At 42.1% G+C, this 18,163-nt stretch overlaps 1 protein-coding gene across 1 annotated transcript in view; it reads left to right on the top strand.

The window, feature by feature from the left end:
* Positions 1-3,449: 3,449 nt before the first annotated feature.
* The window catches only part of LOC134353470 (bestrophin-2-like), a 39,124-nt gene continuing 24,410 nt past the window's right edge, over positions 3,450-18,163 (top strand). Inside the window, exons 1-3 of the mRNA XM_063061474.1 lie at positions 3,450-3,527; positions 5,348-5,516; positions 12,193-12,287. Coding sequence (XP_062917544.1) covers positions 5,365-5,516; positions 12,193-12,287 — 247 coding nt within the window. The 5' untranslated portion in view covers positions 3,450-3,527; positions 5,348-5,364. The remainder of the gene's footprint in view (positions 3,528-5,347; positions 5,517-12,192; positions 12,288-18,163) is intronic.

Below are 18,163 nucleotides of genomic sequence, written 5' to 3' on the forward strand. Positions count from 1 at the left end.
TTACACTTCCTCCCTCACCACCATTCAGGGCCCCAGACTGTCCTTCCAGGTGAGGCGACACTTCACCTGTGAGTCGGCTGGGGTGATATAGTGCGTCTGGTGCTCCCGATGCGGTCTTCTATATATTGGTGAGACCTGACGCTGGCTGGAAGACCATTTCGCTGAACACGTACGCTCTGTATGCCAGAGAAAGTAGGATCTCCCAGTGGCCACACATTTTAATTCCATGTCCCATTCCCATTCTGATATGTCTATCCATGGCCTCCTCTACTGTAAAGATGAAGCCACACTCAGGTTGGAGGAACAACACCTTATATTCCGTCTGGGTAGCCTCCAACCTGATGGCATGAACATTGACTCCTCTAACTTCTGTTAATGCCCCACCTCCCCTTCGTAACCCATCCCTTATTTATTATTATTTTCTTTACCCCTTTTTTCTCTCTTTTTTCTCCCTCTGTCCCTCTCACTATAACTCCTTGCCCGTCCTCTGGGTTTTCCCCCTCCCCCTTTCTTTCCCCCTAAGCCTCCCGTCCCATGATCCTCTCCCTTCTCCAGCCTTGTATCCCTTTTGCCAATCAACTTTCCAGCTCTCAGCTCCATCCCTCCCCCTCCTGTCTTCTCCTATCATTTCGGATCTCCCCATCCCCCTCCCACTTTCAAATCTCTTATTATCTCTTCTGTCAGTTAGTCCTGATGAAGGGTCTCGGCCCAAAACGTCGACTGTACCTCTTCCGATAGATGTTGCCTGGCCTGCTGCATTCCACCAGCATTTTTTGTGTGTGTTGAAAGAAGTTCTACTTTTAGCTTAAATTAACATACAACCAAAATTGATCCCATGCATCTTGCACTTTTCCCTCACTGTTAATTCTTCCCAACATGTGTTCATATGATGAAATCTTAATCATTTCCTCAGTCCATTCCTTCACAGTGGGACATCTGGGTTTTTTTCCAGTTTTGCAATATAATTCTTGCAGCTGTGATGAGACCCACCTTTAAAACAGTAAATTTGTCATTGTTTACATTAGGTATCATTGTCCTGTCACCCAGGAGACAAATCCGTGGGCACAAGGGCAGTATGGAACCCAACCAATTCCCCAACAAATCACGAACTTTACACCAAAATGGACGAAGCATGGAACAGTCCCAAATCATGTGAAAATATGTGCCCACCTTATTTTTACATTTCCAGCATAAATTATTATCAACAATCCCCATTTTGTAGAGTCTAGTTGGTGTCCAATAATATCTGTGTACTATCTTATACCGAATAAATTTCTCTCTCCCTAATATGTCTACCCACATTTGATAGAATATTTGAGCACTCATTATCTTCAATATCGCTTCCAAGATCCTTCTGCTATAATGCTTTGAGATTGTTACACAATTCACCCACAGAGTGCTTGAACATTTTATAAAACACTAACGCTTTATGAACTTCCTGTGGTAATAGAAACATAGAAACATAGAAAATAGGTGCAGGAGTAGGCCATTCGGCCCTTCGAGCCAGCACCACCATTTATTATGATCATGGCTGATCATCCAACTCAGAACCCCGCCCCAGCCTTCCCTCCATACCCCCTGAACCCTGTAGCCACAAGGGCCATATCTAACTCCCTCTTAAACATAGCCAATGAACTGGCCTCAACAGTTTCCTGTGGCAGAGAATTCCACAGATTCACCACTCTCTGTGTGAAGAAGTTTTTCCTAATCTCGGTCCTAAAAGGCTTCCCCTCTATCCTCAAACTGTGACCCCTCGTTCTGGACTTCCCCAACATCGGGAACAATCTTCCTGCATCTAGCCTGTCCAATCCCTTTAGGATCTTATACGTTTCAATCAGATCCCCCCTCAATCTTCTAAATTCCAACGAGTACAAGCCCAGTTCATCCAGTCTTTCTTCATATGAAAGTCCTGCCATCTCAGGAATCAATCTGGTGAACCTTCTTTGTACTCCCTCTATGGCAAAGATGTCTTTCCTCAGATTAGGGGACCAAAACTGCACACAATACTCCAGGTGTGGTCTCACCAAGGCCTTGTACAACTGCAGTAGTACCTCCCTGCTCCTGTACTCGAATCCTCTCGCTATAAATGCCAGCATACCATTCGCCTTTTTCACCGCCTGAAAAGTAATGTAAAGTATTCAGTTAAGGACTTACTTTGTGGGGAGGGAAGATTTGATAGAGGAGTATAATTATAAGGAGTATTGATAGGGTAAGTGCAAGCGAGCTTTTTCCACAGAGGCTGGGTAAAAATAGAACTAAAGGCCATAGATTAAGGGTGAAAGGTGAAATATTTAAGGGGAAGCTGAGGGGAAATTCTTCGCTCAGAAGGTGGTGGGAGTGTGAAATGAGCTGCTAACAGAAGTGGTGGGTGCAGGTTTGTTGCAATATTCAAGAGACATTTGGATAGGTACGCACATGGAATGGGTATGGAAGGCTATGGTCCAGGTGCTGGTTGATGGGGCGAGGCAGAATAATAATTTGCGTGGACTAGATGGGCTGAAGGGTCTGCTTCTCAACTGTGGTGCTCTATGACTCTGTAATGGGACTGGCAGAGAGAGAGACGAGGTCCTGTGAAGTGAATTTAACAAGTTGAGAGGAAAGTTAAAAGTTAAAGGGTTTATAAACACAGAACTACTCCCTGAGCCACAATTCAGTGAGGCAAGAAATGAAAAGATAGCACAGTTAAGTGTGGCTAGAGAGCTGGTGTAGATACATGGATCACTGGGCTTTCTTCCAGTGGAGATGGCACCTGTACAAGGATGGATTACACCTGAACTGGAAGGGCACCAATGTCCTCGCAGGAAGGTTTGCTAGTGCTGCTTGGAAGAGCTTAAACTAGCATAGCAGGAGGATAGGAATCAGTGATCAATAAAGGAAAGAACAATAGTCCATCATGGACAACAAAAAAACTGTTATGCTGCCTCATGTCCAGCAATATTTCTACGTTCATCGAGGAGAAACCAGTGAGAACAGAGACCCCACTTGTCCCATTTTTGGGGCTTGCTAACTTCTGCATGATGATCCCCGTGACAACACCCCCACTGGTCAATCAGGATAAGCTTTGGTCATAATGGCGGACTCATCGAAACCCAATGAACTAGAGAGTAACGACCAGACCTTGAAGGTAAATTTCAGAAAAAACACAGAAGAGTTTAAAATTCCATTATTGGTCCTGTTTGTTCAATTTGTAACTTTTATTGTGATAAGAATCCTGCCTTCAAGGTTCCAGACCTCAGTGGTCAAATATCACTTCGTTTTACAAGTTGTTTAACCAATTTGTGTTGTGAAATGGCACCGAAAATGTAACAGAATGTTAATGAAAGAGATTAGCCCAAGAACAAAGCAGTGTTGTAAATTTGCAGATTAGCTGGTCAAGTGACCAGCTCTATTTGAAAGGGTTTCAAAATTCCATGCTTATTTCTTTTGCCATATTACCACACACATAGAGGGAAAAAATGAGCCTTCAGGAACCTTCTGGAAATCAGACGGAAGGGAAAAGAAGAGCCTCTAGCCTTCAAATACAAACAGTAAGTACTATTTCTAAATTGACATTTGATTTAGTAGCTGATATTACCAAAACTTCACCTATATGATTACCATATTGCAAAACTGACTGACAGAGAAAGTTTCGAAGCATACTTGAAGAAAAATGTTGCATTGATTTGAAATACGCACGGAATTAAGAAGATTCATATCCATTATAGATTTTCAGTGGTGGTTTTGGCTAGTTTAAGAGACTATACTCAGTAAATCAAACTAGAAGTTATGAGCACCCGGAGTTTTGCAGAGGTTGAAATACTTACTTTGGAATTCCAAAATATTTGAGGACACAAATGGAGAAGAATTGATTTCTGACTTTCCTAAACACTTGGCATTCTTACTTAACTCTTGTGTTAGCTAGATATACTTAATGTATCATATAGTCTGATCCTTTTCTAACTGTTCATGTGTTGGATACTTCCAATTCTGCCTTTAAATGCAGGAAAATGATCTCTGTTGTAGTCTAAAGCACAATTATCTCAGGTACCATTGTTCTGCAATAGTTTTTAGTAATAAACTGGGACAATAAAACAATATTTTCCCAATGATGAATTATTTGACCTTCTTAGTTCCTCTGCTAATATAGCCCAAAGTTCATTCTATTGTTCTCTGATTCAGTCGCTTGCGAGCCACCCTACAGATTTATCACATACTTCAAGATAATCTATCTTGATTTCCAGTCTAAAAGCATCCATAGACCATGTATCAGATCAGAAAAATAGTATTTATACTTGATCTTTCATAATTTCAGGAAATTCCAATGGAATTTACAGCCAAAAATATTACTGCGTAAAATATAGCAGCTGCTATAATGTCAAAAATGCAACACATGGCAAGTTCCCAAAAAATAGCAATGTGATAATGATCATGAAATCTGATTTTTAGCTATTGGTTTAATGTTAATGCATCCCAGAGCATTGAGGAAAACAAAGCTATAGAGTCTTATTTGTCACCCAATTCGGCTTTAATGTCTCAAAGTAGCTATTTCTGAGATAACTACTAACTTGTGTGTATCAATGAGTGTTATTTTGAGCCATGGCAATCTCAATGCCAAGCTGACTGATTTTAATCAAGTAACAGTATTCGCACTGCAAATGGCCTCAATATTCCTCAGTGTTTTTTATCCTGTAATCCCAGCATTTTTCTTCCTTGCTGCTTGTGCTCACTCGTCACCTAGTTACATGTTCTATAATTCAACTGTACTTAACAAGCCTCTCCAAGCCACCACTATCTCACAGCCAATCAGTGTCATCCACCCTAGTGAAAACACTCCCTTTGTTCCCTCCACCTTTTCCCTTTCTCTCCAGCATAAAACATCCTAGATTTCTAACTTTATATTGTTCATCGACCTGATTTCTGTCTACAGTCTACACAGTTAGACATAGGCCATAGAACACAGGAGTAGAATGAGGCCATTCGATCCATCAAGTTTTCTCTTCTAATCCATTTTGGGTATTTAATCTTCTGCCTTCTTCCCATAACCTGCCAGATTTGTCCTGTTTTCCTAGGATTTTTTTGTTTTTATTACTCTTGAGCTAACTTTCAACAAACATCATTGGATTTTCACTATTAATTGACTCCACTATAAGATGTGTAAATGCCAAATGGAGACAAGATCACACTCAAGCCTTACAAGTCTTATCCCATGGCTGCGCAGTCCTCCAGTACTCACAAATGAGTACTGATGGCTGGTCTCCGTGGAACCACTTCCCACCAGGTAAAGGAGAGAGAACGTAAAGGCAAAGGAAATAAGATGTGTTTTGTTCTCAGATAGTTAACCATTGGCAGTTTATGTTCCTCCCTCCAGGTCACACAGGTCTCATTATGACAGTAACCTATACAAGTCGTGTGGCCAATGCCCGCTTGTGCGGGTTTTCCAAGCTGTTGTTGCAGTGGAAGGGCAGCATATACAAACTACTGTACAAGGAGTTTCTCATCTTTATGCTGCTCTACCTCATTCTCAGCTGCATCTACAGGTAAGTGAAGTCCAGATGTGAAGTTTCACCATGTGCAGTCTCTTGGGCCTCCAGTGAAGCAGAAACAAGGGCTAAGCAAATAAGAGATCCCTTTGATTTCGTCGTTGAATTTTACTTCTCCTGTTCTTGCTCTTGCCCTTTACCTGCTACTTATACTTTCTATTGTCTGTTCCCTGACCAACACCCGTGTTCCCGACTCTTCACCTGTACTTTCAGATCCAGTTGACTGCAGGGCAAGACTACTTCCAAGTGGCATTCCTCCACATCTCTGCCCACATTTATCTCAGAACAGTAACTGCATTAGTCAAAGAATAATTCATTTTGGGTCCAGGATTCCTTTATAAAACATTATGAGAACAAAAATGAATCAATTTTCTCATCAATTATATCATTGGTTAAATTTTGAATGAAGCCCACGTATGTGTCCTCCGTTCATAAAAAAAATCTATTATTACCAGATTTCAAAACAAACTACTATTAATTGTCAATTTATAAAGAGTTTCCTTTATATATAGAAGTGCTTTATAATTCCATTCCTGAAAATACTCTCATTTCCCGTAGCTGTCTCCTGAATACAATTTCTATCACTCTGCTTGGGGTAAGAATACACTTTAATAATGCTTTTAAGCACCAAAGTAGATAGCTACATTGAAATTCAATTGCCTTGGTTTTATCCATTCATTTAATTTATTAATATCACTCAGTAACTTTATGCTTCCATCTATGCCACTTACATTATAGTCCACTTATGTATCTGGCAATCTTGGAAATGTGGTTTTCTATTGAAAAGTTGTTTATATGTATGGTGTAGAATCATGGAATCAACACACATTTTTGGGAATACCCAATTATTATTTATTACCAATATATTTGTCCATTATTTCTAATCTATTCTCCTGCTCTTCAATAATTTCCTAACGACATAAAATAGTTTCTGTTTAATTCATGAAATTTAATGGCCTCTTGTGAGGAACTTAGTAAAGCTCCTTTCGATAGTCCATATAAATAATATCAATTAATACTTTTCTGATCACAACAAAAGTTTAGGGGTAACATGAGGGGGAACTTCTTTACTCAGAGAGTGGTAGCTGTGTGGAACGAGCTTCCAGCAGAAGTGGTTGAGGCAGGTTTGATGTTGTCATTTAAAGTTAAATTGGACAGCTATAAGGACAGGAAAGGAATGGAGAGTTATGGGCTGAGTGCAGGTCGGTGGGACTAGGTGAGAGTAAGAGTTCGGCACGGACTAGAAGGGCCGAGTTGGCCTGTTTCCGTGTTGTAATTGTTATATGGTTATATGGTTAACTTAAGTCAGGTATCAAGTATGACCTCCTGTTAACAGACCCATGCTGGTTCTCTCTGATCAGATGATAACTTTCAAGATGTTCTATCCTTCTGTACTTAATTGGAGATTACAGTCACTTCCAACTCATGTTACACTAATTGGTGCACAATATTTTGCATTCGTCTCTCAGTACTAAAGTGGCAGTTTTCCCATCCACAAGACCATTTTTCCAATTAAAAGATTTGGATGATTAGAACCTGTATTTTTCCTTTTAATTGTAGCATTACTACATTCCTGTGGGAGGGCTATTTGATCCACCTATCAATGCTAGCACTTTGTAAATCAAACCAATAAGATCCATAACCATGTTAATTCTCCAAAACAATCTATTTAACATTTAAATATTCATTCAATTACATTTTGAATTTAATCTTCAGTTGAATCTGCAGCCATCACACTTTCAGCCAGATCAACTTCTCTCTCAGGATGAGGCTTTTCATTCTAGGACGAGGGAGATGTCTTCCTTTTTTAAAGCAAGGGGCTTCCCTTCCTCCACTATCAACTCTGCTCTTAAACGCATCTCCCCCATTTCACATACATCTGCTCTCACTCCATCCTCCCATCACCCCACTAGGAATAGGGTTCCCCTGGTCCTCACCTACCACCCCACCAGCCTCCGGGTCCAACATATTATTCTCCGTAACTTCCACCACCTCCAACGGGATCCCACCACTAAGCACATCTTTCCCTCCCCCCCTCTCTCTGCATTCCGCAGGGATCACTCCCTACGCAACTCCCTTGTCCATCCGTCCCCCCCATCCCTCCCCACTGATCTCCCTCCTGGCACTTATCCTTGTAAGCGGAACAAGTGTTACACATGCCCTTACAATTCCTCCCTTACCACCATTCAGGGCCCCAGACAGTCCTTCCAGGTGAGGCAACACTTCACCTGTGAGTCAGCTGGGGTGATATATTGCGTCCGGTGCTCTCGATGTGGCCTTCTATATATTGGCGAGACCCGACGCAGACTGGGAGACCGCTTTGCTGAACACCTACGCTCTGTCCGCCAGAGAAAGCAGGATCTCCCAGTGGCCACACGTTTTAATTCTACATCCCATTCCCATTCTGACATGTCTATCCACGGCCTCCTCTACTGTAAAGATGAAGCCACACTCAGGTTGGAGGAACAACACCTTATATTCCGTCTGGGTAGCCTCCAACCTGATGGCATGAACATCGACTTCTCTAACTTCCGCTAATGCCCCACCTCCCCCTCGTACCCCATCCGTTAGTTATTTTTATGCACACATTCTTTCTCTCACTCTCCTTTTTCTCCCTCTGTCCCTCTGACTATACCCCTTGCCCATCCTCTGGGTTTCCCCCCTCACTTGCGTTCACCAGGAACTAGGGAGAGTTAATTTGGAACAGCTGTTTTTGGGCAATTCCGCATCCAACACGTGGAGGGTGTTTAAAAACCAACTGCACAGTATACAGGACAGGTGTGTTCCAGTCACAAGGAAAGACAAGGATGGCAGGTCAGAGAACCTTGGATATTGAGAGAGGTGATGAAATTAGTCAAGAAGAAAAGTGACATATATATAAAGCTATAATCAAACAAAGCCCTTGAAGATTATAAAGAAGTCAGAAAAGAACTCAAGAAGGGAAGTTGGGCAAGTTAGGTCTTTGTTCATTGGAATGTAGTGTAATGAGGGGGTAACCTTATAGAAATGTTTAAAATTATGAGAGGCATAGATAAAGTAGACAGTCACAGTCTTTTTTCCAGGGTAGGAGTGTTTAAAACTAGGAGGTAAGGGTTTAGGTTGAGAAGGGAAATATTGAAAAGGGAGCTGAGGGGGCATATTTTTTCACACAGAGTGGTGAGAGAATGGAATGAGCTACCAAAGTAAGTGGTTGAGGTGGTTACTATAGTGTCATTTAATAATCATGTGGATAGGTACCTGGAGGTGCTGGGCTTAGAGGGATATGGGCTGAATGCAGGAAATTGGGACCAGCTGGGTGGGTTCTGTGTGGCGCGGGCTTTTTGGGCCAAGGGGCCTTTATCCGTGCTCTGTTGTTCTATGATACTGTTACTGCTCTACGCACCTCCCAGTGAACGCCTGAATGCAGATATCCTAATTCTGAACATCACAGAAACTTTCATTGAAATGTTTATTTGTAATATTGCCCAACTATTAGTGGTCCTTCGCATTGCTCTGTGGATTACTGACATTTCTGTCTTCAACTTCGTGGCAGATATCTGTATTTAATAGAAGAAAATGGTGAAAGGCATGCTTGTGTGACCTCGCTGATCGGGTTTGATTAAAGGTGATTCTCTGAGCTGAGAATTATCAGCGGACCTCCATTGATGATCTAGGTGGAAGATATGGTTCTGTACTTGCAGGCCAGGCAGCATCTCTAGGAAGAGGTACAGTCGACGTTTCAGGCCGAGACCCTTCGTAAGGACTAACTGAAGGAAGAGTTAGTAAGAGATTTGAAAGTGGGAGGGGGAGGGGGAGATCCAAAATGATAGGAGAAGACAGGAGGGGGAGGGATGGAGCCAAGAGCTGGACAGGTGATTGGCAAAGGGGATATGAGAGGATCACGGGACAGGAGGTTCGGGGAGAAAGACAAGTGAGGGGGGAAACCCAGAGGATAGGCAAGGGGTATAGTCAGAGGGACAGAGGGAGAAAAAGGAGAGTGAGAGAAAGAATGTGTGTATAAAAATAACTAACGGATGGGGTACGAGGGGGAGGTGGGGCCTAGCGGAAGTTAGAGGTCAATGTTCATGCCATCAGGTTGGAGGCTACCCAGAAGGAATATAAGGTGTTGTTCCTCCAACCTGAGTGTGGTTTCATCTTTACAGTAGAGGAGGCCGTGGATAGACATGTCAGAATAGGAATGGGATGTGGAATTAAAACGTGTGGCCACTGGGAGATCCTGCTTTCTCTGGCGGACAGAGCGTAGGTGTTCAGCAAAGCGGTCTCCCAGTCTGCGTCGGGTCTCGCCAATATATAGAAGGCCACATCAAGAGCACCAGACGTAATATATCACCCCAGCCGACTCACAGGTGAAGTGTCGCCTCACCTGGAAGGACTGTCTGGGGCCCTGAATGGTGGTAAGGGAGGAAGTGTAAGGGCATGTGTAGCACTTGCTCCGCTTACAAGGATGAGTGCCAAGAGAGAGATCAGTGGGGAGGGATGCGGGGGACAAATGGACAAGGGAATCGCGTGGGGAGCCATCCCTGCGGAAAGCGGGGGGGGGAGGGATTCCAGACCTAATCAGTTCCCCTCTACCACCACTCTGCTCCGACTAGCGGAATTAGTCCTTACTCTTAATAATACCCTTGCCCATCCTCTGGGTTCCCCCCCCCTTTGTCTTTCTCCCTGGGCCTCCTGTCCCATGATCCTCTCATATCCCCTTTGCCAATCACCTGTCCAGCTCTTGGCTCCATCCCTCCCCCTCCTGTCTTCTCCTATCATTTTGGATCTCCCCCCCCCCCACTTCCAAATCTCTTACTAACTCTTCCTTCAGTTAGTCCTGACGAAGGGTCTCGGCCTGAAACGTCGACTGTACCTCTTCCTAGAGATGCTGCCTGGCCTGCAGCATTCACCAGCAACTTTGATGTGTGTTGCTTGAATTTCCAGCATCTGCAGAATTCCCGTTGTCTCCCTAGTTCCTGCCTAATGCTCTCATAATTTGCCCTTGCTTAAATTTAATGCTCTCCTGCAAGATCCATCATTATCATCATCCATAGCTATGTCAAAACTCAAGTCACTGTCGCCTAACTGCTGACCACTGAAAGGGTCAGTCATCTGGCCAGGCTCATTACCCAACATCAGGTCCAATACAGACCCTCCTCTTGTTGGACTAACTACATATTGATTTAAGAAACCCGCCTGGATGCACTAACAAATTCTGCCCCATCTAAATCTCTTGGATTAAGAAGATCCCAGTTTATATTAGTGAAGTTGAAGTCCCCCATGACAGCAACCCTATTGTTTTCACTTTTCGTTAATTTACCTGTTTATCTGCCCCTCAATGTGCCAATGACTATTGGGTGGTCCATAGTATAATCCACTCAGAGTGATCGCACTTTTCCTATTTTTGAGTTCTACCCATATAGACTCAGTGGAAAAACCCTCCATTATGTCCTCTCTGAGGACAGCTGTGACATTGTCCCTGATTAGTTGTGCAACCCCTGTAACCTCACTCTCCACATTTTCTAAAACATCAAAACCCTGGGACGTTAAGCACCCATTCCTGTCCCTCTTTCAACCAAGTCTCTGTAATAGCAACAACATCATGGTTCCAATTACAGATCCATGATCTAAGTTAATCACCTTTAACCAGCATTTATTCTCCTAGCATTAAAAAACACACATTTCAAGCTGTCCATCGCATGGTATCTATTACTGTCAGAGCCTGTTTTAACTAGCCCTGACATTTACCTTCCTCTCCATCCCTCCACTTTCTGATCTGGTGCTGTGGTTCCCATCCCCCTGCCAAAGTGACGTGGTGAGTGATGTTGTCCACACTGGTTCAGGAGCCTGATGGATGAATGGTAATAACTGTCCCTGAACCTGGTGGTTTGGGACCTAAGACTCCTGTACCTCCTTCACCATGGCAACCACAAGAAGAGAGCACAGCCTTGTTGATGGATACTGCTTTCTTCTGGCAGCTTTTCTTGCAGATGTACTAAATGATGGGAAGGACTTTTCCTGCGATGGACTGGGCTGCTTCCACTACTTTTGCAGGATTTTCCCGTTCTTGGCCATTGGTGTTTCCTTACCAGGCCATGATGCAGTCAGTCAGGATACTCTCACCTGTGCATCTACAGAAGTTTGTCAAGGTTTTAAATGACATGCCAGATCTGCACAAACTCCTAAGAAAGTAGAGGTGCTGCCATGCCTTCCTTGTAATGGCACGTGCGTACTTGTGCCAAGACAAATAGTCTGAAATGATAATACAAAAGAATTTAAAATTACTGACCCTCTAATGAGGAATGGCTCATGGACTCCACTTTTCCCTCTACACAGATGTCTGAACTGCTGTACTTCCACCATTCTCTTTTATTTTAGATTTCTAACAATTAGTGTTTTGATATTAACCTCTCCCCTCTAAACTCATTCTTCTCTGTTTTTATACCCCTTTGAAAAGGCCTCAACTTTCAAACCATCACCACTCTCTCTTAACAAGAATCAACACTGTCATACACTCTCTCTTGATCTCCACATTTCTCTGCAATTCCTGAGTGTTTGTAATTCTGATGAAACATCAGAATTTAGGTGCTGACTGTTTCTCTCACCACAGTTGCTATCGGGCCCACTGAGTATTTCCAGTACTTTCTTTTTATCTTTGTAAAGTCTTTATACTTTATCCCTCCAATATCTGTAGGTTTATGCTGAAAGAGAGCCAAAAGCGTTTTTTTGAGAAAATGGCCATCAACTGCAACAATTATGCTGATCTAATCCCAATGTCATTTGTGCTCGGTAAGAATTCTTCTGGATTTCAGATTCTCCTGATCTTCACTGGTTTTGTATAAAGTTGATATTTAGTGGCAAGACCTTGCTATGAAATCATTTTTATGTTGTGTTTTTCAGTACAACCGATTTGGAGATTAGGGCAGGGTAAATTTTCAACATATTTGCACTTGTTTCATTACTTGAAAATTAATGCAACAAAACCAATTTAGTAATGCAAAGTCACAACTAAGTTTTGCATTGACAGTCAATGGTAAATTCATTATTCTTTTTTTCCTGAATTAGAATGGATAATTATTTTTGACATTGTTTAACTCTAGACTACAACTGTTTGAAAGATAGCCCCAAAGCTTACTGCAGCATAGTTTCTTGCAGAATCAGAAGGAGAAGCATAACACACCTGCTGGCTGCTAAACGCCCACTCTTATTTCAGTTATGTCTTCAAATATCATTGAGGACTTCATGACATTACCTGGTACTTGGTTTGAATATTTTTCCAAGCCCATGTCAGGCAGGTGTCGTAGTCAACCAAAATATTTCAGCTAGCCAACCCTGCTTGGTTAAAATTTTAAGACATGTCACTGAAATACAGCGGCCAGTCGGCCGAGGTCGCAATATCGTCTCCCGTTTCCAGCACCTGTTGCTGCACGCCCATGTTAAACAATTAAACCTACTTCAATATCATTACCAAAATCCTTTAGAATAAATTAATATATTGATAGTTGTTAAACAATAAACCCTACTTCAATCTGATTACTGAAATCCCTTAGAATAAATGAATATATTGATAGTTGCTGCATGTAGTTTGAACAAAATTCATTTGGACATTCAGGGTGGATCCATATTAAGCAAAAGAGTGCTTGTTTTGCAATCCAAATACAAGACCAATTAAAACCAACCTGGTAATACAGATTCACTATTCAGATCTGTATGGATGACAGAGCTGGTAAGTACTAAGTTTTTGGAAAGTATTAGGGTCAGCAGTTATTTCTTCCAGCAAAGAATTTATTTCAGAATGGTGCCTGAGAAGCACCCTTGAAATATAGCTTCGTAATTTGATAATGTCATTAAAGTGTGCCACGTTAAGTATCAGTAAATGAAGAGAAAACTTACTTCAGGACTAGCAGCCCCTGAGTTTCAAAAAGAACACTTGATCATCAACAGTTGGTCACCTTGGTCAATGTAACCTGTTAAAGTCCAATTTGAGTTTGGCCTCCATTAATGGATATCTGTTTTCTCTATTCTTTCACGGAAATAAATCATGAATGTTAGTTGGAAATTTGAGGAGTCCAAGACATTAGCTGCATCCAAACTTAAGCTGGATTCCAGTTAATTGAGCTATTGGTTTATTGGGGCAGATGCTTATTTCGGACAGCTCTTAAAGAACAAAAGCTAGTCGAGAAAATAGCCGGATTCCCTCCATTTATTTGGTTCACCGTGTGGCTTAACTGGAGTAGGAGACTGGAGCTGCACAGTTTCTAATTAGCATCAGGTGTGTGCACGTGTACGACTGTGCTAGAGTCATCATCATCATCATCATCATGGCTTGACTTCGCGAACGAAGATTTAGGACGACAGTGCTAGAGTGAATATTTTTTAAATAGCATCAGCTGTGTGTTTTTGAGTTCAAAAAATGGTGATTTTTGTCACTGATAGTTGGCAAGAAATAAGCAGTAAGACAATTCAGAACTGTTTTGCTCACTGCGGATTCAAGCCAGAAATGGCCAAGAGTGAGAAAGAAATTATTTCACTACTTCATCAAGCTAGGACTATGAAGAATTTGAAAGTATTGACAATCATCTTGAATGTTACAATGAAAATTAAGATTTGGAGGATGCAATCATTGAAAGCATTTTATGAAAGCAGTCCATTATCTGCACTAGATGTCTATGCTGACTTCGTTCATTTACAGTCAATTAAAAGAACACGGCAGAGTACACTGGGTGAATTCCTCTGTCAATAACTTTTGGGAACTAATACAGTTTTATAGTACTGTAGTACTATTGGTAGTGTTCTAATTTGTTCTGTATTTAATTTAAATACATAATTTATTACTTAGTTAAAGGTAGTTTGACTTTTTTGCACCTGTTTAACTATTTCCATGAAACTTTGGTTAATTGGGGCAGTCACTTAATTGGGCCATAATGTATTGGTCCTAACAGGAATCCACTGTCTGTGTAAATAATTACATACAGCAAAAAATGAGTTCACTATAAAATGTTTCTTAAATCAAAATTATTAAGCCAGTCATTTGAAATCATCTATTGTTAAGTAGTAACAATGAAACAGTTTAGGAAAGCATTTATTTATTTGAGAGTATGGGGCGCAGCATCAATCTGGGTGCGAAAGGTCGAAAAGGAATAATTTACAACATTATTTTTAGCCATAAAAAACATAAAACTGCAGCACACTACAGACCATTCAACCCACAATGTTGTGCTGACCTTTTAACCTACTCTAAGATCAATCTAACCCTTCCCTCCTACACAGCCAATTATTTTTCTATCAACTATGTGTCTATCTAAAAGTTTTTTAAATACAGTACCCCCAATGCATCTCATCTGCCTCTACCACCACTGTCCCACAGGGTGTTCCATGCAGTCATCACACTTTGTGTAAAGAAATTACCTCTGACAACCACCCTATACTTTCCTCCAACCACCTTAAAATTAAACCCTTTGTATTAACCATTTCCACCCTGGGAAAAAAATCTCTGGCTTTTCGCTCAATCTATGCCTCTTATCATCTTGTACACCTCTATCAAGTCACCTCTCATCCTCCTTCACTCTGAGGAGAAAAACCCTAACTTGTTCAATCTATCCTCATAAGAAATGCTCTCTAATCCTGGAGCATCTTAGAAATCTCCTCTGCACCCTCTCTAAAACTTCTACATCATTGCTACAATGAAGTGACTAGAACTGAGCACAATATTCCAAGTGTGGTCTAACCAGGATTTTCTAAAGCTGCAATATTACCACATGGCTCTTGAACTCACTCCCCCAATGAATGAAGGCCAACACACCATACGCCTTCTTCATCTTATCAACATGCCGGCAACTTTGAGGGATCTGTGGACCCCAAGAACCCTCTGTTTCTTTATACTGCCAAGAATCCTGCCATTAACCTTGTATTCTGTCTTCAAATTTGACCTTCTAAAGTGAATCATTTCACACTTCTCCAGGTTGAACTCCATCTGCTACTTCATAGCCAGCTCTGCCTATCAATGTCCTATTGTAACCTATGACAAACGTCCACATTATCCACAACTCCACCAACTTTCCTGTCATCTGCAAACTTACTAACCCACCCTTCCACTTCCCCATCCAAGTTATTCATAAAAATCACAAAGAGCAGGGGTTCCATAACAGATCTCTGTGGAACACCACTGGTCACTGACCTCCAGGTAGAATATTGTTCCATCTACAACCACCATTTTCCTTCTATGGGCAGCTATTTCTGAATCCACACAGCCAGGTTTTCCTGGATCCCATGCCTATTGACTTCCTGAATGAGCCTACCATTGGGAATCTATGAAATGCCATACTAAAATTCATATACACCACATCCACTGTTCTATCTTCATCAGTGTGCTTTGTCACAGCCTCAAATAATTCAATCAGGCTCATGAAGCATGGCCTACCTCACAAAGACTTGCTGGTTATCCCTATTCAGACTATGCTTCTCCAAATACCCATAAACCCTGTCCCTAAGAATCTTCTCCAATAATTTTCCCACCACTGAAGTAAGACTCACTGCTCTGTAATTCCCAGGGTTATCCCTACTCTCTTTCTTGAAGAAAGGAATAACATTTGCCACCTTCCAATCATCTGGTATTACTCCTGTGGCCGGTGAGGATGCAAAGATCATCACCCAGGGTGCAGCAACCTCTTCTCCTGATTCCCATAGTAAACTGGGATATATCCTTCCAGCCCTGGGGATTTATCTATCCTAATGTTTTTCAAAAGTTCCTGCTTATCCTTTCTTAACATCAACAAGCTCTAGCACATCAGCCTATTTTACACTATCTTCACAAACATCAAGGTCACTCTGACTGATGGATACCAAAGCAAAGTATTCTGTAAAAACCTCCCCTACATCCTCCAATTCGAGGCACATGCCTCTACTGTCCCTCATCAGTCCTACCCTTACTCTATTCATCCTCCTTTTTTTCACATACAAGTAGAACACCATGGTGGTTTTCCTTAATCCTAATTGCCAAGCCTAGTCATGCACCCTTCTCACTCTCCTATGTCCATTCTTCGGCTCCTTCCTGGCAACGTTGTAACTCTCTAGACCCCTGTCTTACTCTTGCATCCTAATCCTTAAGCAACCTTTCTTCCTCCTCTTGAGAAGGTGTTCCACATCTCTTTTCAACTATGGTTCCCTCATCCTACCATCCTATCCCTGCCTCAATGGGATAAACCTATCCAGAACCCCATGCAGATGTTCCCCGAGTACATCCATTCCCAATTTATGCTTCCAAGTTCCTGCCTAATAGCATCATAATTTCTCCTTCCCTAATTAAATACTTTCCTGTACCATCTGCTCCGATCCCTGTCTAAGGCTATGATAAAGGTCAGCAAGTTGTGGTCAATTTTGCTGAAATGCTCACCCACGAAACGATCTGACACCTGTCCTGGTTCATTGCCTAGTACCAATTTTGCCTTTCCTCTAGTCAGCCTGCCTACAAATTGTATCAGGAATCCTTCCTAGACACAAATAACACATTCCACCCATCTAAACATTTTGCACTAAAGAAGTGCCAATCAATATTAGAGAAGTTGAAGTCACCCATGGAATAAACCTGTGATTTTTACAACTTTCTAAAATCTGCCTCCTGATCTTTTCTTCAGTGTCTCTGTTGCTTTTTTTGGTGGGGGGTGGAAGGTGTCTATAGAATATCCCCAGCAGAGTGATTGCTCTCTTCCTATTCCTGACTTCCACCCACACTGACTCAGGAGACAATCTCTCCACAACATCACCCCTTTCTGCAGCTATGATACTAACCCTGATTTGCAATGACCCTTGTCCATCTCTTTTACCTCCCTCCCTATCCATTTTGAAACATCCAAACCCCAGAACCTATAGTCACCATTCCCACCCTTGTGGCAGGCAAGTAATGGCCACAACGTCATAGTTTTGTGTACTGATCCATGCTATAGGTTCATCATCCTTGTTCCTCAGAATTCTTGCATTAAAATATACACAAGTCAACCCATCCTACTGACTGTAATTTTGCTCTATCAACTGCCTATCTTTCCTTACAGTCTCACTACATGTTGCATCTACTTGTATACCAGCTGCCCCATCCTCTTTCCTATCACTCAGGTTTCTATTCCCCTGCCAAACTAGTTTAATCCATTCCCACCAGCTCTCGCTAGGGATATTGGTTCCCCTTGAATTCAGGTGCAACCTGCCCTTTTTTGTACAGGCCATGCCTTCCCCAGAAGAGATTCTCATGATCCGCAGATCTGAAACCCTGACCCCACACCAAACCTTCAGCCACACATTCATCTGCCAAGTTATCCTATTCTTACCCTCACTAGTGCATAGTACAGGTAACAATCCAGAGCCTTTGGAGTCCTGCTTTCCAGCTTCCTCCTTAGCTCCCTATATTCTTTCTTCAGGACCTCATCCCTTTTCCTACCTACGTTGTTGGTACCAATATGTAACATGACATCTGGCTGCTCACCCTCCCCCTTTAGAATGCTGTGGGCCCGATCTGAAACGTCCTCGCCCTGATACCTTGGAGGCAAAATACCATCGGGGTATCTCTTTCATGTCTGCAAAGTCACCATAATACTTTAAGGGATAGGAACAGAAGTAAACACTTCAGCCCATTGTCTGCTCTGCCATTTCAACATGTCTGATCCATTTTCCTTCTC

This window comes from Mobula hypostoma, chromosome 11 (genome assembly GCF_963921235.1).
Source record: "Mobula hypostoma chromosome 11, sMobHyp1.1, whole genome shotgun sequence".
Classification (NCBI taxonomy): domain Eukaryota; kingdom Metazoa; phylum Chordata; class Chondrichthyes; order Myliobatiformes; family Myliobatidae; genus Mobula; species Mobula hypostoma.